This window comes from Ascaphus truei, chromosome 1 (assembly GCF_040206685.1).
Source record: "Ascaphus truei isolate aAscTru1 chromosome 1, aAscTru1.hap1, whole genome shotgun sequence".
Classification (NCBI taxonomy): Eukaryota; Metazoa; Chordata; class Amphibia; order Anura; family Ascaphidae; genus Ascaphus; species Ascaphus truei.
In genome coordinates this window covers 405,762,331-405,788,881 of record NC_134483.1, presented here as the reverse complement: position 1 = coordinate 405,788,881, position 26,551 = coordinate 405,762,331, and the positions used below count along the sequence as shown (strand labels likewise).

Genomic DNA, 26,551 nt, shown 5'->3' with positions numbered 1-26,551 from the left:
AGTAGCTTTCTTCAGGGATGAGCATCTCCCCAGTTACTGTTACTTCTCACAAGTCCTCTTTAATTGGCCATCCCAGGTCTCCATCCTTGTTATCCCCTTCTCTCATAGGCTCTGCATCTTGCTGTGCACATCCTGTTCTTTACTTGTTTCTCCAGTTTCCTTAGCAACATGCAAGCTTTCCCTCGGTGTATCACATTAGTCCTCTGTTGTACCTGAAGCGCTTGTCTGTTTTTCTCATGCTTCAGAGATCATTTATTTGACATGTGGCTACTTAGACCATGTATAATGGCATGCCCCTCACTATTGTTCTGTTTCTCAGAGACGCAGTACTTATGAAATCGGTTACTCGGGCCTTCCTTTTTTTTTTTTTTAACATGTTACATTTCATTATCTCTATTTTGAGCATTTAAAAGTCTCCATAATCCAGTAGTCTGTTTCCTGTCACATATTATATTACTTCTTGTGCATTGGGTCTTCAGCGATGTGCTAGGAATGATCCTTTTTGCGTTTATAAAGTGGATAAAGGGATTTTGTTACCGATTTCCCAAATGTGTGTATATGCTGCATATTTTAGAATAGAAAAATGTCTTCTAACGTATATAGTAATATTGAATTGATAGGTACGAACATAACAAAAACACTGAAGTTCAGTTACAAAGAATAATAAACTGAATGTAATATATTTAAACACGTGCTTCAAAACTCAAGGGAACATATAAACCTGAGATCAGTGTTATGTTCCCGCCACCACAAATGCTAGATTAAATCACCTCCACACCCCCTTTATGGATTTTGTCTTCACGTGGTCAGGAGGAGTGTGCAATGTGGGTTCAGTATGTATACCTCCTGGTATCCCAGTATAAATCTGTGCATCTTGGTATAACACTCGGACACCCCTTCCTAACGAAGTGGAGACATACAATGTGTAGAAGAGATGTGAAGACTACATACTAGTTTCAGTCCGGACTGTGCTTGAGGTGGTGATGAAATATGAAGACAATTTCATGGTCTGTAATATGTAAAATATATGAGAGTCGTAGTAGAACCGGTTACTGAGCATCCACACTTGTGCTCACTTTAGACAAACACAATCTTGGCAAGCTCAAAACCCAGACCCACAATATTACATATTCATTTGTGTTATTTGGAGTCCTACTGGTAAGGTGACCTCAACTAAACAAAGACGCCCGAATGCACATCAAATATGACAAGTTATTTAGTTAATTAGTATGTTTTTTCTGAGAAGTATGATTTATTTAGTTCAGTCCTTTGGCCAAAACATTTCAAGCTGGCAACCATGTCAAGTTAATCCCCATCACCAGGTCATACACTAACAATTTAATACTGTATCCTTTGTATCTCTTCCACTGCATGGAGAGAAGAGAAAACAAACAATAATATACATGGGGTTAACATTTGGGAGCACTGTGTGTGCTGTGTGTGAGCAACAGGGCAGTTAAAACTGGTAAAAAACTGAAGTACCCTAATAAATGTAGTGAAAAAATCCAAGAAAATAATGAGCATGGAAAATATATATATTTCCCACGCTTATTGCTGCAGCAAAGGTTACCGCCACCTTTGTGCTGGGAAGAAAAATCTGACTTTTACACTTATAGGGTCTACCTTGATATGCTTGCAGGCTTAAAAAACTAAATGACGTACTTATGGATAGAAAAAACACAGAAAAGACAGATCGTAATGAAGTAAATCATTTGGCAAATTGTACTCTCATTAGCCTTCAATGCAGGCCATTCAAAGGACGTCAAACAATGCTTCTCCAGCAGACCAGTGTGAGTCATAGCTCTATTTAAAGGAGCAGGTACAGGGGGCTACATTAAATAGATTCACTGTGCATAGACGTCAGCTATGTCGGATGTCTCCACTTCAAACACAGTGGCATCTGCTACCTTAGGAAATGTTGTGGATGCAAGCACACCCCCAATATAGAAGTGAATCCGTATTAAGTAGCACACTGATGGAGTACTTGCTGTTTTATGTATCAGCCCAATAAGTACATTCTGGAAATCCAGTGAGTGAGTGGGCACGTCAGATTGTATCAAATTCTATTTATTAATACACCATCAATGATGTCTCTCTGTGTGTGTCTCTATCTCTGTGTGTGTGTGTGTCTCTATCTCTGTGTGTGTGTGTCTCTATCTCTGTGTGTGTGTGTGTCTCTATCTGTGTGTGTGTGTGTGTGTGTGTGTCTCTCTCTCTTTGTCTCTTTGTGTGTCTCTCTCTTTGTGTGTCTCTCTCTTTGTGTCTTGTTTTTTCTCTTTCACACATGGGAGGGGAAAAGGATACAGAAAAGAAAACGGTGAGGGGGGAGGGACAACCATTTTGTATCAAAATTCTTTACGAGCAACAATCACATTACATATTATACAATATCTTATAGACAGTACATTCCACACAAAGCGCTCCCAAATCATCTCTTCATCTGGGGACCCCCCTATCCAACATCCCAGGGATCCCAGACCCTAGTACACTTCTCAGTAGTATGGTTCAGAAACGATGTGAGTTCCTCCATTAGTTGGACATCATTAACCCTTCTAATAACCTCTTCTGGAGGGCGGGAGTGTTTTTTTCCACGTTGCTGGTACAGCGCATCTAGCCGCCGTTAGGATATGCAGGATCAACGTAAGTGTATAGTGGTTCACGTCTTCCATAGGCTTAGCCAGAATAATTAGAGTTGGATCTAACAGGATCTCGATCTCCGTTACGTCTTTTATCAATTTAAAAAATATTCTCCAATATATCTGCATTACAGGACAATACCACCCAATAACTGCCAGATCTCCTAATTGTCCACATCCCTTCCAACATCTATCCGAGGTCGCTGGGAACATTGGTTTTAATCTTTTGGGGTGTAATACCAGCGTAACAGAATTTTATAAATATTCTCTTTTTGTTACCGTACAAATAGAGGTTTTACCCGCATTGTCTCCGATATCTTCCCAGTTCTCCCTCGTTATTTCAATCTGAAAATCCAGGGCCCACTGGTCCATATATTTGTGATCCGGGATATCCTGTTTTGGGGCGTAAACACTGATAAAGAGATGATATCAACCCCCTTTGATATTTTTTTGTTTGATATAGATCTGCAAATCAAGCGTAATTAGGAAACTCCTCCCCATAAAAACACTGACACTTAAAATGGTGAACCTGTATATACCTAAACAGCTCAGTTTGGAGGAGGCCATACTTTCTCATCAATTCCTCAAATGACATTAACATGTCCTTTTCTATCAAATCTCCTGCCTCCAGAATCCCTCCTTACCTCCAAATGTCAAAACTCTGTCACCGAAACCCTGGGCGAAACCCGGGTTACCAAACAGGGGTGTGAGCATAGATGGAGTCGAGATGGATAACCCTATAATTCTTTTTGGCTATCTGCCAAAGTTTCAAAGTAAACTCGATTACTGCCAGATCCAATTGTCTCCCAGAACCTGTCCCAGATTCCGACCATAATAAAGAGGGCAGCCCAATCTGGTATTTTAGCGAGCTTTTCAAATCCACCAAGGCATACACCATTTGTTTCATATGTGAAGCTATATAGTATTTTAAAATATTTGGGACTGCCAGACCACCTCCTCGTTTAGCAGCTAACAAAATTGATCTGGCTATTCTCGGTTGTTTATGCTTCCAAATAAATTGCATAATTCTGTTTTGAATATCTTTTATAATTGTATATGGGATAGATATTTTTAATGTCTGGAAATAATACAATAGTCTAGGGAGGATATTCATCTTTACCGTCTTAATACGCCCTAGCCAGGAGATACAGTGAGATTTGCAAATATTTTTTTTATCTTTGAAAAAAGATCACTATAATTATATTTATATAAGGAGTTCTAGTCCTTAGTAAGATATATCCCCAAATATTTCAGGTGGGTCTTTTTCCATTTATAACCAAAATGCCGTTTAAGGACCTCGACCTCCTTTTCAGTAAGTCAAATTTAAAGCTTCCGACTTTCCCATGTTAACTTTATACCCAGACAGTTCACCAAATCTCTGAAGGGAAGACTTTAAGTTCGGGAGGGATGTCAATGGGTTAATTATAGTAAAAATATCATCTGCGAATAATGACAATTTATAGTATTCATCTTTTATTTTGATCCGTGTATATTTGGGCAGGCTCTTAACGGTGGCAGCAAGAGGCTCAATTATTAAAGCGAAGAGGAGAAAGGGGGCATCCTTGTCTCGTACCATTCTTAATTGTCATCAAATTCCCCCCCCCCCCCCAGGAATCTTCAAAGTGGCTGTCAGCAACTGATAGAGGATCCGTACTCCCTGTAGAAAACCCCTGGAGAATCCGAATGCCTCTAGTGTTTTATTCAGGAAGTCCCACCTTATCCTGTCGAACGCCTTCTCCGCATCCAAACTCGGCAACACTGCTTTCAATTTAGACTTTTGTGTATCTGGTCTATAACATTAATAATTTTCCTTGTATTATCTGACGCCTGGTGTTCACTCGCAAAACCCACCTGATTGTAATGTATTAATCAAGGAAAAATTGGATTCAACCTATTTCCCAAACTTGTTTCAGATCCGTATTAAGAAGTGAGATTGGCCTTTAGCTAATACAACATAGAGGATCCTTAACCTCTTTTGAGATCACCACTCTATTAGCATTCATAATTTGTGGGGGGGATTTGTTTTCCGCTGAGAAAATCATTAAATAAATCCAGCAGAGAAGGCCCTAGAATTCTTTTAACATTTTTATAATACAAATGTGAAAAACATCTGGGCCAGGGACCTTTGAGGGCTTCAAAGAACTAACCGCCCTCCCAAGCTCGATCTGAGATATTTTTGCATTTAAAATGTTATGATCCTCCTCTTGTCAATTTTGGGAGATTGCAAACTCTCAAATAATTCTCGATATGGATCAAGCCCGGGATTTTTGCATTCGGAGTTGAATTATCTAGGTCATAAAGATCTGCATAACATTTAGCAAATTCCTCTGCAATCTTTGAGGTATTGTATGTAACTCCCCCTCCTGTTATCCTAATAGCAGGGACCAAAGCTCTCGCCCTGATCCCTCTGAGTTTGTTTGCCAGTAAACGATCGACCTTGACTACATCTTTCAATGTCTTAAACTCCTCCCTTGCCTGGCTCAGTATATTATAGATTATCCTCAACGGGTTTTTTTAATGTGAACTTTCCAATGTTACATTTTTTTTCCCATTTTTATTCTCTTTCTTTAAGACGCAATTGAATTAAGCTGTCCTCTAATTGTGGCCTTATACGCCTCCCATAACATTGCTGTCGATTCTATTGACCCATTATTTATCTGGAAATAGGTTTTGAGTGAGTCTCCAATTTGTGTGCTAATTTCCGGGTAATTTAGTAATGAATCGTTCGTTCTCCAATGAAATGTTTGAATCTTGGCAAATGGGAGGTCAAATGAAATAGTCACAGGAGCGTGATTCTACCAAGTAATAGAGCCTACGTCTGAGTGAACCAGCACTGCCAAAATATTTGTAGTTGGTTTAAAAATATGTTATCTATTCTAGAATAAGAGACGTGGAATTGAGTAGAAAGAATAATCTCTCTGACTATTATGTGAGTGGTGCCAGGCGTCGAAGAGACCAAACTCTTTAATTAACAGTCTACAATGATTTATAGTGTATCAAAATTTTTTGAGTGTGACTGCCCCGGATGAGTGGATTTATCTATATTTAGGTCTGAAACCATATTAAAATCACCGCCTAAAATTATTGGCTGTTCTCGGATGTCCCCGAAAGACTCCAGGGTTTCTTTAAAAAAAAAATCAATTTGTCCTTCATTATGTGCATATGCATTCGCTAGGGTGATATGTAGACCTGAGAGTAGACCATTGACCACAAGGGACCTCCCTTCTTGGTCTCTCTTAATCTACAAGATCTGGAACGGGATACCATGCTTTATCAAAATCGCTACCCCTCTTCTTTTGCTTGAAAAAGACAAGTAGAGTGCTATAGAATACATCGCTCTAAAAGGGTTTGGGGGATCCTGGGTGTCAAAATGAGTCTCTAGTAAAAAATAATCTGCTTTCAGACACCTAAATTCTTTTAGGGCCAATCTACGTTTACCATTACTATTCAGGCTCTTAACATTCATAGAAACTACCTTTTAATGGCGTTTGACTAGTCATTTTCAGTATCGTGGAACTCTCTCGATTGTGAAAGTTATCCTCAAAATCTCGATGGTTGTGAAAAACAAAGGGGGGAACTAAACAAGAAACAAGGGGGATTTTCCCAAACCGGGAACTTGGAGAACAAAAAAACAAAAATAAGATGTGTTACCAATCACTCATCCCGGTTTTGTGGCCAGTCCCAACATGGTAGGCCTGGCGGACATATGGCGCTACTGGGGTCGCCCTAACATCAGACATGTTTGACTCCTCACCCCCACATACTGCCACTACTAAGTCTCCACCTCCGAACTGCACCTTTGTTTTACCTTACTTGGAACCATAGTCATTGATTATTTTTCCAGGCTCACGAAAAGTTAATTCCCCTGCTCCAAACAGGTCATACATAGTCTCTTCTATACTCAGAGGATCCTCTCTCTTCTGCAGAGATTCTTATTGGCCAGAAAATAGACAAATAATCTCTGTGGCCGGACCTATAAATCAAAGAGAAGGAGACAGAGAGAAACAAGACAACAAAAAACAACTCCAACTTGGGCTTCTTAGAGGACCATGGATTGTAGGCTCATCAGTCAGGTAGACCCTCATGGGCTCCGATGGACCCTTCAAGGGCTTGGTGATCGGCAAATACAAATCACTCATGGAACATCTCAGGTGCTCAACCGGTCTTACTTATTCGTTCCTCGTGTACTCATTCCCTCAGCTGACCTATCATCCGAGCTATTTTTCTGGGATTGGCCTCGTTGATCAGTGCTGCTCTTGGGGTCCAGACCCAGCGCCGAGAGAAAAGCTGAATACTACTCCGGATAATGGAGCCTGCCGTCCTCCCTGTTTGACAATAAGGCGGAGCGGAAAGGCCCGCTGATAGTGAGTTTCCTTTTCTTGTAAAATCAATGTTACCGCTCGTATTCCTCTTAGCCTGTCTGTAGTCAACCTTGACAAATCCTGTAAGATCTGGTTGGGGGATTTTTCGAAGTCGATTGAACCCCTGTTTCTGCTTCCCTTAATTCTCTTGTCTTCAGCTACGTATTGATGAAGCCGCAGCACCACATCCCTGCTTCTTTTAGGGTCGTCAAATCTTGGACCCAGCGCTCGGTGAGCTCTGTCAATTAACAGTTCGCTGTCTTCTAGTTTGGGTCAATTGAGAGAAACAGCCTTTTAAGATACGGCTACAGTGCCTCCGCAGTCACTGACTCTGGGTTGTGGCGGATTCGCAAATTTTGCCTGGATCCAAGTTCTCTCATGGCTCTTACCTCTTCGTTGAGCCTCGGGACTTCATCTGTATTCACTTAGTTTTGGAGGGAGGTGTCCATTTTAGATTCCATATCTGTAGTTCTGTTAGACAGGGCAGATATTTCATATTTAAATTCCTGCACTGGAACATAGACTGCATTTCTTGAAACATTTCCTTTAAATCCTGCCTTGTTAGGCCGCGCTTATAGTCCTGGCGACGCGACCGATGACGTCGCCACTGGCAAAAGTTGTAATTTGATTGTTAGCGACATCACTGGCGACAAGGCCAATGACGTCACTAAAAGGGGCGGGCTGCACAATTTGATTGGTTTAGAGACAGTCACATGTGTGCGACTGTCTCTAAAAAATTTAATTTATCTGGCTTCGAAATTTTGAGGCTCTAACTATAATATAAGCGCATGCGACAGAGTCAATGTGTTTGTTTCGGAGCGACGTCGCAAGGCACTATAAGCGCAGCCTTATTGTTGCATCTCTGTCCTTCTCACCCTGCTCGTTCTCGGGGCTCAGTGATGCGCACTCCCATCCTCCCTCCTTGCCATCTTACTTTTTCTCTGCTGAGGTCGTGGCTGTTTGTGTCCAAAACGGGACAAATCCGGGACGCTCACCTTCTTATACTTGTGCAGAGGCATGTTGGTGGTTCCCCCGTCCTCTGCCTCTATTACGGCGGCTTTCCTTGGTGCGGATCAGAGGCTCTAGTGGATTATATGCAGCGGCATGCACAGAGCTCTTCAGCAGACGTGCATGTGTGTGTCTCTTTCTGTGTGTCTGTCTCTCCCTCTCCCAAGAGAGAGAGATTGTACAGTAGCCGAAACGTTTATTTCTGATGCTGTATGAATAGATAGAATTTGATACGATCTGAAGTGCCCACTCCTCTTTCAAAATATTTCAAGTGTTCACACATGAGGCAGGACTGCTGGGGAGTACTGGAAGCACCAGTAGAATAATCACACGTATAATCTTTCCCATTAAGACTGACCAAGGATCTGGAGTTGACCCTAAACATTACACTTTACCCTGCACCTCTTCTGAATTGGTGGCAGTGAGCATTGCAGCAATAGAAGTCTTGACTCCTGTGTAAATCTGCATGTACTCTGTGTGCTACCACCTATTCACTTCTATGTTGCCTTTTATAACTTAGCTCTTATTATTTTTGTGCTCCCTTACTTTTTTGATTGGTCAAAAGTAATTGTCTCGCTTTGGCCTTTTCTCTGCATTTTTTCCCCATATTTTGTTGCAAAACGATTAGTGTATATAAATATTACATAGCCACTAATATGAAAGTAAATGTTTCAAAACTTCGCTGTTGTACCTGCAGCCGTGTGTTTGCGACAAGATAGTGTGTGTGTGTGTGTGTGTGTGTGTGCGTGTGTGTGTATGCATGCATGGGAGAGTGTGTGTGTGTGTATGCATGCATGGGAGAGTGTGTGTGTGTGTGTGTGTGTGTGTGTGTGTGTGTGTGTGTGTGTGTGTGTGTGTGTGTGTGTGTACATTCTGTTCTGCAGTAGTTTTTGGAGCTAGGCTATATACTATGCATTGCAGTTTGCTTGGTCCTGTTTACAAACCTTTTATCTTGTGCTCTTCTTGTAGGAGGAATTTGGATACAACGCTGATACTCAGAAACTTCTAGCCAAGAATGGCGAGACACTCCTTGGGGCCATCAACTTCTTCATCGCTAGTGTAAACACATTGGTGAACAAAACAATTGAAGATACACTAGTTACTGTAAAGCTGTATGAAACAGCCAGGTAACGGGGGTTTGATCCAATGTGGTTTTTGCTTTCTAAAATATTTAAAACTTTTAAATGGGTTATTTTGAGGTATAGTGGTAAAGGAGCGTTAAGACCTCACAAGTCTGTTCTTGTCTAGTTCAGTGCACCTGAAGTTCTGATTTAATGAGGTCTGAAAATCATGTTAAGTCGTAAAGATGGAGAATTATATTGATTGATTGATTGAAAGTTCTTACAACCAGCCCATTAGCAAACAGAATCTTAGCTGTCATGTACATTTTAATTGGACTTTGTTATATGAACCAATGGGAATAAATATTTTAAAATAAACATATAAGCCACTTGTAGCATGCTGTCTGCAGTTACACAGAACATTTATATTTTCTACATCAGTTTTCCATGGGCCATGGTACCACTGGAGGATATGACATGTAAAAGCAAAGAAAATGCAACCACACAAAAGTGCACAGAGCACACGCATGCTTGAGTCATGCTAGCAATAAACAGCAGTGTGTACAGTGCCACCATAACTCCATCATTACTTCCTGGTAAAACATTTTATAAATAAACCTTGGTACAGTATTTGGGTTTGTACGTCATTGCCATGTATTTCTACTTTTGCGATGGTGAATACTTTTTTGATTATTATATTTAGATTGAACTAGAGGAAATATGAAGTCCTTCCTTTAAAAAATAAAAACTTACGTTGTGCTAAAGCATGCGGTTGTAGGAGGAAGACGGTTCCAGTTTACAATATATGCTATCAATACTATTTTTGTGCTGTGTCCAGATCCTTAAAGGATCACCCTAATGCTAACTGTATTATGTTGGCATTTCTTTAACACCTTAAGTAGATTCTTCTCTATGTACTCATCGAAGCAATAAGAGGACCTATATTGTGTTCATGTAGTAATCTTTTTACTTAATAGTAGAGTATCACAAAGTATATAGCAGAACTTTACAAACGTTTAATCTATTCCTGTTACAGAACATTGGGCATATACTTTGATTACGCTTCTGTAGGATAAAGGAGGTAGTATTTTTTTTTTAACACACATAATTCAACCACTGTCAAGTAGTTGGACTTCAATACTTGTATGCAAAACATTGCATCACTTCTGATGTAGCTGAAAACGATCATATCATTTGGTGAATTAAATGCAATGGCTGAATTGTTCCAGAAGAAGTAAAGATTAACTGCAAGATGTGAAACTTTGTAATAGGTTCCCATAATTGTTCTTGAGATAGTTATAAAGGTGGTGTAAAGACCTCACAAGTCTTGTATAGTGAATAGTGAGATCTCTAGGTTCATGGTTACCAGGAAATATGAAGAAATATCAGGGCCATAAAAGTTATTCTAACAAGCAAATGACCAAACCGAATCCTATATTTTAAATAGTTTCTTTGTTTTTTGTAAAGATTTATTCTCATTGGTTCCCGTAACTATTTATATCAGATTTGCTACATATTTTTCCTGCATAAAAGCTGCCCTCTAACTTTATATATTTAAGCCATCTGAGTGGGACCTGTTTTATTTCATTTTGATTTATTACTTTTCATTTAGCTTGGCCGACAAACTTCACTGCCAAATCGTGCAGCACCTTTCAGTGCATAAAATCTCAGGGCAGATCTCTTACCTTATGATGTTACCGTAGCTTCTCAAGAACCGGCAATCCAGAGACCCTCCGTCGTACTGTTTTTACATGTAAAGTTCACTTCAGTAAAGCCCCCTTAATCGGAGCTTGCCGCGACCATGTAATCGTGAATAAAGGGGTCCTATGGATCCGGAGGTTTGTTGTCACTCGCTACAGCATTTTTACCTCCTTAAAGGGGCAATCCCACCCAGGACCAAGCTTATACTATTGGCAGTCACGTCTAAGTGAGTGAGATGCCCTTTTTTTTTTTTTTAATACCAAATTTTTACCTGTAAGTATGAATTTGTCCCACATTTTCTCACCATGTTTACAAAGACCATCATTGTGATGTCCCTAAGGCTGCGTCCATATCTAGACAGACCGTGCGGACGCGTCCACACGCTGCGCGAGTGATCGCGTCTATACGGCGTGCGCGAGGTAGCGGGAGCGGGAGGGGGCGCGCGATGCGCAGGAAATCTGTTAAAACTGATTTCTCGCGCGATAGGGCGGTCATGTGAGCGGTTCGCCCAATGAGGGCGAACCAGCTCCGTGATCTCACTGGCCCGCCTATAGACACGCCCCCGGACGGCGCGCGTACTAAGGCCTGGGAAAGCACCCGCTTTCTCTCAGCCTCCACGCGCCTCCGCACGGCTTTAGTGTCTATGGACACAGCCTAAGACTATGCTTATAGTGACGGCGACGTCAGGCTGCGGTCGCTGGAAATATCAAATTGAGATGACTTCCAGCGATCGCGACCAAGTCGTTGCTCCAGCGCATCGTGCTTACTATAAGCGCACGCGACGGCGGAAATGCATTTGTTTTGACGCGATGTTGCTGGCACTATAAACGCAGCCTAAGAAATTCTGCTTGCAATTCATTTCCAGATAGTGAGTGGCTGTTAACATGGTTAGATATGTTTACTGACGCTAAATAGAATGTTACAGTTTCTGTCCGTCTACATGGAATTTCCCCTTTAAAAGCAGTATGCGGTGTGTGCGCTGTGGCATGTGTTCTTGTGCCTTTGCACATAGACTTCTCAGCTATACATGCTATAAATATATTGTGCACTGTGGTGTATACATTAACAGTGTTTAATGAATACTGTATGCATTGCTAAGTAGCATTGTGAAATTATTTGTTGGGTCAAGGTTTGCAAGAGAGATCATGGAAGATAATATTTCTATCAAGGGTGAGCAAACTTTTTATGCCGAGCCCCCCTTTTCATCCATGAAATTTCTTGATCCCTCTGTTTAGCTTGGGGCGTGGGGGGTCGCTTTGTTGATCTCTTCCTGGTCCTGCTGGAGCTCCCTGGGGATAGGTGATCATGAGGCAGGGGCTGCTCCGGCTCCTCCAGGTGCTGGAAGGCCCTGCTACCAGTGGGTGTGCAGTTCATTGGTCTGAAAGGGGAACCACCTCCTCCCCCGCCGGAATTTCCCTCCCCTCCCCTCTCCCTCAGCAGCAACAGGCACAGCAAAGCGTGCAGCTGGAATATCAATCACTCCACGGTGCCGGACAGACCTGCAGCACGTCTGATGTCACTGCGCTGGGGCGTGCTCCTCCTCTGGCCTCTTTGGAGCCATTTCTCTTCAGCCGCCGTACATCCGCAGCCCCCGTGCGCACCATCATGTTGGCCGCCAGCTAGCGTGACCAGACTTTCAAAAGTAAAAACCGGGACACATCATAAAAAGTATTTATAACACAAATTACATCACTTAAAAATAAATATTATGATATTTGTCCAATAGCGTCCCCATTTATGCTGTATTATTAATCTCACTCCCCGCCACATCAGGACCACTCTCCACTCTTCCACAGTCTCGCTCTCCTCTCCCCCAGTCTCTCCCTCTCCCAGTGTTTCTCACTCCCTCTCCAGTGTCTCTCTATCCCTCCCCTCAGTGTCTCTCCCTCCCCCCACTCTCCCTCTCCCTCCCATCAGTGTCTTTCTCTTTCCCTCCCCCCAGTGTGTGTGTGTGTGTGTGTGTGTGTTTCCCTTCCCTCCAGTGTTTCTCTCACCTTTCCCCAGGGCGTCTCCCCTTCCCCCAGTGTCTTTCTCTCCCCCTCTCCCCATGTCTCACTTTCACCCACCTCTCCATGTCTCACTTTCACCCACCTCTCCATGTCTCACTTTCACCCACCTCTCCATGTCTCTCACCCCCCTCCCACCTCTCCATGTCTCTCTTTCACCGCCCTCACACCTCTCCATGTCTTTCACCCCCCTCCCCATGTCTCTCTTTGACCCCCCTCCCACCTCTCCCTTTGACCCACTCCCACCTCTCCCTTTGACCACCTCTCCATGTCTCCCTTTGACCCCCCTCCCACCTCTCCATGTCTCTTTCACCCCCCTCCCACCTCTCCATGTCTCTTTCACCCCCCTCCCCATGTCTTTTTTTCACCCACCTCTCCCTTTGACCCCCCTCCCCCTTTGACGCACCTCTCCACATCTTTCACCCCCCTTCCACCTTTCCATGTCTCTTTGACTCCCCCTCTCCATGTCTCTCTTTGACCCCCCCTCTCCATGACACACACACACCTTATCAAGCTGTGTTCAGCAAGGCAAAGACTGTGCTGCATGAGCTGTGCTGCATGAGCTGTGCAGCACAGCGCCACCTAAAGGCTGAAGGAGAAATCGCCGCTACGACTGCTTTTCTCTCTGCTTCTGGCAAAATCGCCCCCGCCGCCTGTGCCCCCCCCTAAACAATTTTGCCCCCCCCAGTTTGCGCACCGCTGTTCTAGATGATCAGATAGGGCATCAATAGTTGAACTGACAAAAATAGCAGCACAATTAAGACGGGTAACAAAACAAATTACTAGCAAACGATTGCCAAAAAATAACATTATCAAACAATATGCATTCACACTCATCAGGGAAGCCACTGGCACATTTCATAGAACTTCAGATGAGAAAATTTAAAAAGATGATATCTTCCTCGGATAAAAGATAACAAATGTCAGGGACTGGGGCATATACATCATGTTTTTATTTTATTTTAATCAAATGCCTTTGTGCCTTTCTGTATTCACTTTAACTAGTCACTATTTGGACCGCGACTACAATTCCGCAGGCTAAAAACAATGTCTGTAGACACCACTGAGATTTTTCTTTTCTACTCCCCCAACTATTGTAAATGCTCTGAGAGTAACACTGCGCTCACTGTGCATCGTTGGAGTTGTTGTGTTTTTAACTCTTGCTGCCAAATTTTCAGTAATGAAATAAAAAGGGCATGGCCAAGAACATGTTTTGTATATATGTTTTATAATATACAGCGTGTACCTTTCTAACTGGAATTTATTATTGAAGGGACAGGTGTTGAAAATATCTATTTAAAGCAAATTATTAGAGTAGTGGAACAGCTACAGGCTTATGATCTAATTCTAGTTCTTAGAAATGTCAATATTTTATCATTTAAACGTCTGCCAAATAAAGACTTGTTAATGTGCACTTTCTGTGCAAATGTCAGCCCCTTGGTGCATTTACACTGATCTCTATGCTGGGCGGGATTATAAACTTCTTTTTTTTAACATAAGACTGGGCACGTCTTTATGATTTAACATTTTCTAATTTCATTGGAACTCTGTCAAAATTCAAGAGTAAACAGCAAGCAACAGTATATTTGGTGATGCACCTTAGGGCAGCAAAAACTGGAGTTAAAAGTAATAAGACTATGCTGAACTTGGGCGGACAATCTTGCCATGCATCATTCTTCCGATGAATTCCATCTAGTGTGATGACAGATACAACCGTTTGTGACATGATGTATGAGTTAATCATCTGTTCTAGGAGCAGGAGTGTACGTGCTGGAGATTCATAACACTCAGCATTAAATGCAAAAGATGCAAGCTTAAGACAATACTACACTGCACATATATGGGATGCAATGTCACAGATGTATGGGATCATTTTAGTGAGTGCTCATCCATCATTTCCTTAGACAAAATCAAAAGTTCAGATTTAAAAAAAAAAAAAAATCACGATATTGATGCACAAAATATAGAATTTGTGTTTTTTTTAGTTACATATAATGAATACAAATCCTTATTCAACTATCAGCAGCTTTTCAAGTGTTACACTATCCCCCTTTTTTTTTCAATATAACCTTCAGCCATGTCTTGACCCTAGTAAAAATCAATTTGCAAGTTTCAGCTCTTGGGCGAGGATTCGCCAAATGTGAGGCGGGGTACCGCACTCGATTTTGCGGTCATCGCCATTGACGAATTGCAGTGACCGCCAGATATGGCTCGACACCCCACATTACAGTTTGATAACGCCCAGCCTTGGAGCTTGGGCAAGTCACTATATCTCCCTGTGACTCGGGCTCTATTTAAGATTGTAAGCTCTTTGCGGTGTGGGCTCACGCTGCCTGCAAAATCCAATGTGCAGGGCGGCGTACATTGCGCTTTAGAGTAAAAGTGTTATTCTTATGATTACAGTGCTGTTTGCGCTCTCTTGTTGCGCTTACGGGAAAGAGGAAGGAAAATAATGCACTTTAAACATTACCTTTTGATCCTGAACGAAAAAAAATAAATTATTTTTTGTTTTTAAATTTGTTATCGCCAATAATAAAAAGGTCAAGCCGGTTTTTGTATAGCAGGCATTACATATAGTAGGCTTTCTGAAAGGGACCCAACAATATTATTATTATTTTTTTAAATAGAGTAAATTCGATATCAAACAGAAATTCTGCAGCGTAGTGTGTTGCCGGCCACTTTGAGGTGTAAGGGGTTAAGTAATTGGTGCATGTGGGTTTTTAGCAAGGTGTCAGCTCCTCAGCCCAGCTTTGAGACTAACCTGCCTTTTGGCTTTGATGTGACAGGATTGAGTACGACGCGTATCGCACAGACTTGGAGGAGCTGAACATGGGGCCACGTGACGCCATTACCATGCCCAAGATCGAGCAGTCTCAGCAGCTTTTTCAGGCACACAAGGAGAAGTATGACAAAATGCGAAGTGATGTTGCTGTCAAGCTGAAGTTTCTGGAGGAGAACAAGGTAACCGCTTGTCATGCTACACATGTTAGATCTGCTTTAGAGATCATAAGCATTCAACCTGTCACTATAACTGGAGCATAACATATACTTTAATCTCTTTCGGGCCAGAGGAATCTGAAACAAATTGCAGCACTACATGTTCAGGACCACGCAATACATAGACATGGTGCAGTCTGAGACAGTCCTGAGACCCAGAACACCTCCATACTGAAGTTCCATCTTCCCTGTTGATCACAGCACCTACCTTACTCCAGCCTGCATAATAACAGAATTCCCCTTTTAGAGCACCGCAGTGTGTATTTCAGGCACACATATATATATGCCCAGCTATACAAAAATGACTGATGGAAAGCGCTCAGCCAAAGAGAATCCCTTATAATTTGCACCAAGGTATTGTGTTTGGCTGATCTTTCTATCAGTATAGATATCCATTTCCTTCCCTTTATGCACCTGGTTGACACGATTTGTTACACACAGTCATGTGAAAAAGAAAGTACACCCTCTTTGAATTCTATGGTTTTACATATCGGGACATAATAACAATCATCTGTTCCTTAGCAGGTCTTAAAATTAGGTAAATACCTCAGATGAACCACAAAACGACATATTACACCATGTCATGATTTATTAAATTCCTCCACAATGATGTGAGACTGATAAAGTCATACAGAAAACGATTACTTTATTGCTGCTAAAGGGGGTTCTACAAGCTATCGAATCATAAGGTGTACTTAGTTTTTCACACATAGTTTCTCCATTTTGTCTTTATTTTTGTTAAATAAATCATGACACGGTGATATGTCATGTGTTATTCATCTGAGGTTGTATTTACCAGACATATGCCCCTAAGAACTTACAATGTAATGTATTTGTACTGGAGACAGAGATCAAACTTGTCTTAGGATCTAAGAATATGATTTGAATCAGGTAAATCTATTTTTTTTAAAAAGTGATATTACTCTTAAGCTACTTCTGACAACAGATAACCCATAGAAAAGCCTTTTAATCAGGGGAGGAATGTTTGTGCTACTTACAGGGAAAATACCTGGGCGATCAGGGTGAGTGATGTCTTTTTTTTTTTTTACTGATACCCATGTATCTAAAATAATTTGGATGAGTTGTGTTTAAGCAAGTGCTTGCATAGCCCATGCTTTCTGTCGCTCCCTAATCTTTACAAGGACATGGTAGGCTAATGATAAAGAAAATATTTGGTCCAAATGCTTTCCCATTCAGAGGCCCCTAAGAAATTGAATGTGCAATACATTTCCCCCTAAAAATGAAAGCAGACAAATCCTTGCTATTGGCATGGTTACCATTCTAATTGGCAAACCTCTGTTTTCTGTCCGGCTGTGTGGGGTGGCACGTTTTAATACTTTGGATCAGAGCATAAGGGGGGTCACATAATTGAAAATAGTCTGATAGCGATGCAAGTTTTAATTTCCTCTAAAGAGAAAAATGGTGGGAAACCTACGTTGCTCATTATAGAATGAATGCAGTATAGCTAGTTTTAGCGAGGGTGACAAACGACTTGATCTGTGACATGCACAGTGCTGCTTTATGTTTGTGCTGAACCTATAAATACATTTTATTTTTTTACATTTAATTATGTTCGGAAGTACGAATGTGTGTGTGTGTGTGTGTGTTTTTGGGACAGTACACAACAGGGTGTGTGCTTTTTAAGTCAAATTAATGCGAACAGAAATGGCCCGAGGCAGCAGGGTGTTGCATGGATTTGGAAGTAAAAAGAATATGAACAGGTCGAAACGCACTGCTCAGTGGGACCATCCCTTGCATTTTTGGCTGACCCTGTTAGAACTAAAAGGTAATGTCAAAAGTTCCAATGAGTTGATATAAAGCTTCAGACTGAACTCCTGAAGCTTTGCTGATGGAGGTTACAAAACCGCAAGATCAATCCTTGTGTTGGGCTTGATTAAAACTATTGACAATCAGCAAGTTCAACTTTGCATCATGCAGTTTACAGAATTGCCGTAATCGCTCTACGGCGGTCGGCTGAAAGGCATTGCGTGCAAAGCGCTATACTTCCAAACTGCATTGTAATTCTGACTAGATTTGCCACACTAGGGTTCTGATGGGTAAACAAAAAGAGTAACAAGGACCATCCAAAATAGAAAGTTAACAAAAGATACGCTCAGTGATTTTATTAGCATATTATTGCCCCAAATCTTTTGTCTGTCGCTTAATCTCTGTATAATGTGGTAGGGGCAGGGGCGTAGCGAAAGCCCGGGGAACCGCACTCTTGGGGGGGCCCACCGAGAGGGGCGGAGAGCTGGGACATTTGGCCCAGCTGTGACCGACCACTGAAGTCAGGGCCCCTTTCCTCCTCCGGGCCCCTTAACAACCGCCTACTCCTGGCGGTGATCAGTCAATGATCAAAGCTGGATCGGGAGCTGTACGAGGGGGGCGGGGTTGGGGGGGTTGCAGGAGCATTCAGCTGAGACTCGGGGCGGAACTGAGGCAGAGAGCTGCAGAGCGCTGCCCGTCCCTGCTCTCCGTGACTCAGGGGGAGGAGTTACCATGTGCTGCTTTGGGAAGGTGTGTGTGTGTGTGTGTGTGTGTGTGTGTGTGTGTGTGTGTGTGTGTGTGTGTGTGTGTGTGTGTGTGTGTGTGTGTGTGTGTCACTTACAGTTTGCTCTGTCAGTGTGCTATTTTTGCCTCGTTGTCAGTGTGCTGTATGTCTCAGTTGTTTTTTTTTTTATGTTCCTCTGTACATTATCTAGCAAAATTGTATTGTCGGGGCATTTTAAGATATAACAGTTGGTTTTATGACCCATGCTCTTTCTATTTTGTTGTTTTAATGTAGCTAATTATGAGTTCTCACATTCTCATTTTTCTCTGAGCTTTGTTTTGTTAGTTTGTAGTTGTTTACTTTTTTGAGTGGGGGACTGGGGGGGGTCACTTGAAAACTTTATTACTTGTATCCTATTAATAACATTAACTGAATTTGTTTTGTTGGCCCTTTGAATACCAGAGAATGTAGTGCGTTCTGGCTCCAGAGCCATGTGGTCACATTCTAAAATGGCTGCTTCACAAAATGGTCACACGAAGCTAAAGCTCTACAACCTAATCTCTAAAATTCATCAACCTCCACCAGATTTGATCACAAAACGCTGTTAAAAATAGCAGCTTCATTGAGAATGGATTATTAGAAACATTTTTAATACCAGTATAGGGCAATTCTGATACAATTTTATCAACCTATGATCTATCTTAAATTTAAAGATTAGAATTTGAAATCTGCCAGAGCAACGTGGGACCTGTTGAGATCTTGGATCATCCCTATATACCTATCAACATACTCCTAATAAGACATCCTGCAGCTGTGGAGACATTGGTTAATAACCTCCATATCCTGTGAGGTAATTGGTCGCTATAAAGATATTACATTCAGATCTTGTGTAGGAGATTGTGACTAAGACTTTGCTAATACTGAAATGCCTCAGTGTAAGGACCAAACATGCCTTCATAGGTGACCGCAGCACTGATACTAACTGTCAAAAACAAGAAGTTCTGAAAAACAGAGGATCAACAGATAAAGATAAGCGAGTCTTTAACAACCAATATAAACTACTTATTTGAACATAAAAGGATGAACGTAACTTACATGTCTGAGGGTGAACACTACCCTCTTCCCTAATATCAGCACAAATTGTGTAGTAATAACAGTCAAGTGTCTCTTCTACATCCTCAAAACTCCATCAGTACGGAACTGGTAAGATCAACAACTGTCTTCTATATCTAAAGTTGTCTTTCACTTGTTGCGGAACATCAGGACCATCTGACTCCTGCTGCTGCTGGCTGCCAGTGTCTGTTTTCCAATTTCAGTGAACTTTCTCCTCCTGATTCAAAGGCCATGCTGAGTTTGTTGGCATACATTAGTAAGTGGGGGTTTGGGCCTTGGCGACATTCTGAGCCTAGTTTACCAGGATGAACTCCATCACCCTGACTACAACCTGAATAAAGGCCCACAACACTAGTGCAACACCTGCTATCTCACAGGAGCTCCTGATAGGTTTTCAGATTCCCTTCACATCATTGTGATTGGCTGCAATTCCCTAAGAAGGATATACATTATTTTTTTAAATATATATGACGTCTGAAGATCCCAATGTCATCCGCATAACAGAAGCAAAAAGTTTAATTCTACCACTGACCCATCATAGCACAAGTAAAAGTGCCAGCACCTCGACCAAACGCCATCCAAAAGTGCCCCGCCTCACCGAAAACCACCAAAACTACTAGGAATACTTCTCTAATACTCCCTTCAACACCTCCCCCTTCCTAAGCAATCTTACCAGCTGCTAATTGACTGCATCAATGTTCCAGTTAACTTTTATTTTTACCAATTGCTAGACATTCTTGTTTATTGTTATTAACTATAACGATTATTATTAACTATATAATATATAGCTATACTCCCTACCTTCCTCTTATGCACCACCTGTTACTTATATTACAAATGATTACCCATTAATTGTACCCATTACCCCTACACAGACTGTCCCCTTACTAACTGAAGCATTCATTGTCAATTCCCTTTAAAATTACTCCTAACCCTGGCTACCACTGTTCACCCCAACCTCTAAATTTCTTTACAGTTCCTCACCAACTATCCTCTCTGCCCCATCCTATTCATCATCCATCCCATAGCACGATCACCTGTCCCTCCTTGCTACTCATCCTACTTTCACCCCCCCCCCCCTCCTCCTGCCATCCCTTGCTGAGGCTCTTTTCCACCCATCCCCTCCTTTAATGCCACCATCCTTCTCAATCCCTGTCCTCACCACCCTCATCCATTTGCCACAAGCCAACCTCCACTCTCCATAACAACCCCAGTAACCTCATATACCCCCTCATCAACTCCTCTCGCCTCCCCTCAATCTCCATCAAACTCCCTCTCCATCTGGAACACCAGATCCATCTGCAATATGACCACCTTCACTCTTGCTCACTTCCTACAAAGCAATCTTACCTCTCCTCCTCGTTCACCTTTAATTATTCATCCTCTCCACACACCAGCCTCCAAGGGGACGTGCTGCAATTCTCCACCCTAGGTCTTCTCCTTTTCCCTCTACACTGTCCCTCTTTTTAACCTAATTTCCTCCCATGAATTCTATATTCTTTTTTTTTTTTCTCGGACAACATCCAAATCAATGTCTTCTCACTAATCTCACCTGAACTTTAAATCTGTATCTCTGCCTGCCTTTCTGCCATTTCCACCTTGATGTCCTCCTACTTCCTACCAATCAACCCAGCTCAGATTGAAGTCCTCTACTTTTCTGCTTCTTCTCCCTCCCATCCTCTCCAAATCTCCTTCCCCCCTCCTCACCATCTCCCCCCTCCCTTCAGCTCATAACCTTGGAGTCACCTTTGACCCTTCAATTTTTACCCAACACATCACCTCCATCACTACCACCTGGACAACATAAGAAAATGTGGCCCCTCGTTTCCCGCTCCTCGACTACTGAAACTCCCTTCTCCTCGGTCTCCCTAGCTACTCCTCCATACCTCTCCAACAAATCCAAAATGCTGCAGCCCGTACACTTACCAATCTCGTTTGCTCTGTCCACGCTACCCCTATCCTCTCCCAACTGACACTGGCTACCCATCCAACAACCTTTCTTCAAATTCCTCACCTTGGTTTACAAGTCTCTCCATGATCTTGCTCTCCTCGCCTTCCAGCACTCGTCTCACTACACCCTTTCCAACCTCTTCACTCCCTGACTGTCACAACTCCCCCTGTGCTTCCTCTCAGTTTCGATAATTTCCCTTACTCGACCCCTCCATTGAAACGAGCCCCATCGTCATATCCAATCTGCCCCCTCCTGTACTATCTTCAGAAGCCAACTCAACTATTCTCTTCATCGTATTCCGTGATCCCTCGTTAAACCACTTTTATCCCATGCCCTCCCTCACACCACCCTCCCCAATTCCCATGACCTCCCCTACCCTCACTACTTCCTAAACCTTCTTAATGTCCCTCCAAAGTCATTCAACTCCTCAATCTAATCACCTCCACTGTTCCCACTGTCAAACCCATCATCATGCCACTGAAACTAAATCTCGAGACCTGACCCCCATCCCTACCCACCAACCAAGCAAGCTCTCAATGCATCAAACCCATAACCTACCCATAATGTTCCCACCCCTTCCAAGCACAAAGACATTAACAATTGCACTCTGCCCATCACATGAAATGTTCCATTCATAACCCCAGTCACCCCCCTCTTCTGTTCTGATCAAGTCCATCTGAAGACCTGAACTTCAGAAAGGATAGCACAAAAGTGCGTGATATTCCTGGAAGAGCACAAGGCACTCTGTACCTTAAGCCAATTGGACCCGCTGGGATAGATTTATGAATTACGATATATGTAATGTTGATAACATATAGTAGTTGGTGTAAGAAAATCACATTTATACATATAATTGTTCTGATATATATATATATATATATACACAGACAGACAGACAGGCAGGCAGTCCTCGGTTATCCAACGTAATCCGTTCTGGAAGTAGCTTTGGATAGTGAAACCGTTGTAAAGTGAGTCCCATGTTAATCATCGGCGGTGAGCATTAGATAACGCATTCAGGCGTCGGATAAATCATTCCGGCATCGAAAAGCGGCCCATAGGGTTGCATTGTAAAGTGTTGGATATGCCATTCGTTGTAAAGTGAAACGTTGGATAGCGAGGACTACCTGTATATATAATTGTTTTTTTTGTTTTTTTTCATCCGGAAGCTGTTATCACTACCCCATCTGCATTATTTAGGTGTCTTAAATACCTGCAGTTGAACACCACAAGTAGCTCTGCAACTGCTCATGGAAGAAAAGAGAGCCTGGCTATTATTACAGAGATAAACGATACGTTTACCAGGAAAACGTGGAGACATAGTTGAGTGAGCGTAGACCTGAAATTACAAGGAGAATTCGGAGAAAAACACATCAAGATAAGAACAAACTAATACGTTTACTTCATGTAAACTTTTGTCAGGGTAAATCATTTTACTGAACAAACAACTGTGAGACATTCCAAGGTTGTACTGTATGTCCCACAGACAGATATCCCTATAATGGTGCACAACAGTCTAGTATTTATCAATACTAGACTGTTGTGCACCGTTATAGGGATATCTGTCTGTGGGGCATACCACCTTGGGAATGCCTCAGTTATTTGTTCTCATATCTGTTTATCTCCCGGGTAGCACACCGCAGATTGTTTGTTTATTACTCTAGTTAGAGCGAGGTTCATCTCTCTTTATAAATCATTTGACTACAGGCTTAATACATTCTGCACCAGTTATGTGATGGCGAATTCATACCGTCTAAAAAATGCCATCCACTAACAAGATTTCCACCGGAGGTGCCTACACCATAAGGGAATTATTAATTAAACTGCAATAGTGCCCAGTTTCGCAATTTAATAAGTCAATGGGCACTCTCACGGTTTAATGTGTAACCCCCGATTGTTGGTAGGTTTATTTTGTAAGATGGGTTCTAAAAACCAGTGGACATTGAGGCAGGCATAGCCTGAATGCATTACTTATAAGATGTTACTTTGGTATGTGACAAGGTAATTAGCTTTCAGATGCAATCTAGACATTTCCATACTAACAGAGTATTCCACAACTGTCTGTATGGTATTTGTGGTTTTATCCAAGTATGTTGAACTTCTCTATATTCTAAGAACAAATGAGGGGTGCTTCATGTAGCTGTTAAGGAGCATTACTTATCTTTGATGTAGGAGTCCTGAGGCCCTCAAAAGAAGTCTTGTTGGAGTGGAGGACATAACTGGTCTTGACACAAGGGAAAGAAAGCATTGGTAATGGCAACAGATGACGAAAACCTGTGGGGGTTTTGTGTGTGTCATGGGGGAAATTTTTATATTGGTGTAGTGTTGTTGACATTTTGTACATTTGAGTTAAGTCGTGCAAAGCAGAACGGTCTATTAAAATCTTAGATCTTCAAAGAAGAAGGCTCAGCGCAGTTGACACATCAGTGATGGATCTGCTTGATGTTCAGCTTCACTGCACAAAATTAAAGCACCTGGATAAAAAAAAATGTTAAATCTTGTTTTGAGACATGAGAATTAGACACGGCAAAACCAAGACATTACACAGCGTTCCACAGGAAATGTATGGTTACTTAAACCTGTGAAACAAGCAAACAGGGATCGTTGACCCCCAAGGGACAACACCAACAGTCTATTGTTCTGTATAGAATGCTGGCACTCCATTATAATTTGTGGCATTGAAATCGTGTCCCAGTGGAATTGCATTTAGATGCCATCTTAGCAGTGACGCTAAGATTCCTGCAACTCAAAGAATCGTTTGTGTACATGTATGATGTATGGGTTTACAGCACTATCTCTTGGATAAATTGGCCTCCCCGGTGGTATAATTTGAGAGCATTCTGCATGGTGTCAGCTGTGATTCCTAGCAACACTGACATTTGGAATAAAGTACAGAGACCGTGTCTGTGATTCCATTGAATTTTTTTTATCTTAGAGCAGTCAATAGTTTGTTGTTTGCTCTGGTCTTGGGATTTTGTCTCTTAATACACTGGTCACAAGAAATCTCAAAACGTAAAAATTAAGCGACGCCCTTTTATTTCCAATCCGTGATCTATTTTGGAACATCTGGTATTAAACGAATAGACAATGATTGGTGTATTGTAGAAGGATCAATGTGTTGGGGAGCCAACGAGGTAGCATGTTTGTTTTCTAGTTCCTGTAATCACTTGTCTGATGCAGACTGCCCATGAACACAATAAACTGGGTGGATGTTTTGCTAACAAGAAAAAAAAAGAATATCAGAGGATTACTAATTCAAGTGTAATTGCCCTGTAGTACAATTAGCCAACATGGGGATTAATCCTATTGAAACTTGTCACTTTCCCACTGAAGGCAGAAACTGTCACAAGGTAATGATTTGATCAGGGCCAGAAATACAGGATAATGCAGTTATGTTTTCCCCAACAGTTGGGAATCCGTTACAAATCCTACAGAACTCTGAGAAACCAGTTAATGTAGTGGGCAATATTGTATGACACCGGACTCCAAGATGTCATCTCCAGTAAATGGGTCTGAGACATACAGTATACAAGAAATCAACATGGTTTTAAATATTCAGTAGTTATTTCAAATGTATTCTTAGAATAATCGAATACATATTTAATCAACTTATAGCACAATAGTCCTTGAGAGAAACCTGCTTCCATTTCATACACCACTGCAATCTCAGGAGCACTTTAGCATTTTAAAAGTAAATTCAATGTAGAACACATTAGTAAATGTATTAGAGCAATAATCCCCTCTTCCCCCAGAAGCCTATATCAGTTAAACTCGAAAAATGTTAGTATCCTGAATGGTAAGCATGTTCTGATGATTCAAAAAAAGTGTGTGTGTGTGTGTGTGTGTGTGTGTGTGTGTGTGTGTATATATATATATATATACACACGCGCACGTCCACAACACACAGTCCACAGCGCGCGCACACACAGTCCACAGCGCGCGCACACACACAGTCCACAGCGCGCACACACACAGTCCACAGCGCGCGCGCACACAGTCCACAGCGCGCGCGCACACAGTCTACAGCGTGCGCACACAGTCCACAGCGCGCGCGCACACAGTCCACAGCGCGCGCACACAGTCCACAGGGCGCACACACAGTCCACAGCACACTCAATAGAAAAAGGTAATTTAATCTCAAAAGATCATCTGGCAGTCAAACAAGCTTCAGCGCGACGTATGTTTCAGACCACAAGGTCTTTTTTCAAGCTCAAGCTCTCACAGAGCTTGAGAAAAGACCTTGTGGTCTGAAACGTATGTCGCTCTGGAGCTTGTTTGACTGCCTGATGATCTTTTGAGATTAAATTACCTTTTTCTATTGTTTGTGCTGCGGACTTTCTATTTTTGCATACTTCTTGGACTGGCTTGTGTTCCCTGTCTATCTGCAAGCACCTGGACTATTGATAAGTATATTTTCTTTTTGGTATATTGTGTGTGTGTGTGTGTGTGTGTGTGTGTGTGTGTGTGTGTGTGTGTGTGTGTGTGTGTGTGTGTGTGTGTGTGTGTGTGTGTGTGTGTGTGTGTGTGTGTGTGTGTGTGTGTGTGTGTGTGTGTGTGTTTTTTATTTTTTAAGATCTATATTTACCGGTATTTATATTGTGATGCCCACACCATGTTACAGTCTCTTTTAGTTCCAATTATTAAGGCCGGAAACACTGTATCTCTTTATATGTGGGTTTTATTTACAGGGATTTCATCATATACCAACAGGCCCACCGTCCCTTTAAGTCCAAACAAATCATAAAATAAACTCCTACTCATAGGAAACTAACTGTACTTTCAGCTTCAAACCCTCACTAACCTGGATGGACAGCTAAGCTAGTTCCACCCCAAACAGATATTAATATTGCTGAGCATATAAAGTCTCTGTATACTGCAAATAAGGGTTTTGTTTATCTGTAAAACCAGGTGTTGGCGCAGACGTCTCTGCTTCAGCACAGTCTGTCGTCCTTTCCTTCCATGGGGAACTCGGCCCCACGTGAGCCCAGAGAAACTCTCTTCTGCAAGTCCACTGTCAAGGACAGGACATCCTCGCTTCAACACGGTCTGTACCAGCTTTCACAGCTGTGGAGGACGTTTCTCTGCCCCCTTCTCTGGGACAGCAATCCCTCTCAATGGAAACTCTCTGTATCACTCTCCCAGCCTGGCAGATTCTGTGTCTGTGTTAAAACACTCCCTTGTTCATTCAGCCAAGACTGATTAATTAGTTTTCAGCTGCTTCTCTTTCTC

At 42.1% G+C, this 26,551-nt stretch overlaps 1 protein-coding gene across 5 annotated transcripts in view; it reads left to right on the top strand.

The window, feature by feature from the left end:
* Positions 1–26,551, top strand: part of ARFIP1 (ARF interacting protein 1) — a 119,637-nt gene that overhangs the window by 84,371 nt on the left and 8,715 nt on the right. For all 5 annotated transcript variants that reach the window (XM_075613324.1, XM_075613303.1, XM_075613330.1 and 2 more), the window contains 2 exons: positions 8,975–9,132; positions 15,560–15,734. In XM_075613324.1, coding sequence (XP_075469439.1) covers positions 8,975–9,132; positions 15,560–15,734 — 333 coding nt within the window. The remainder of the gene's footprint in view (positions 1–8,974; positions 9,133–15,559; positions 15,735–26,551) is intronic.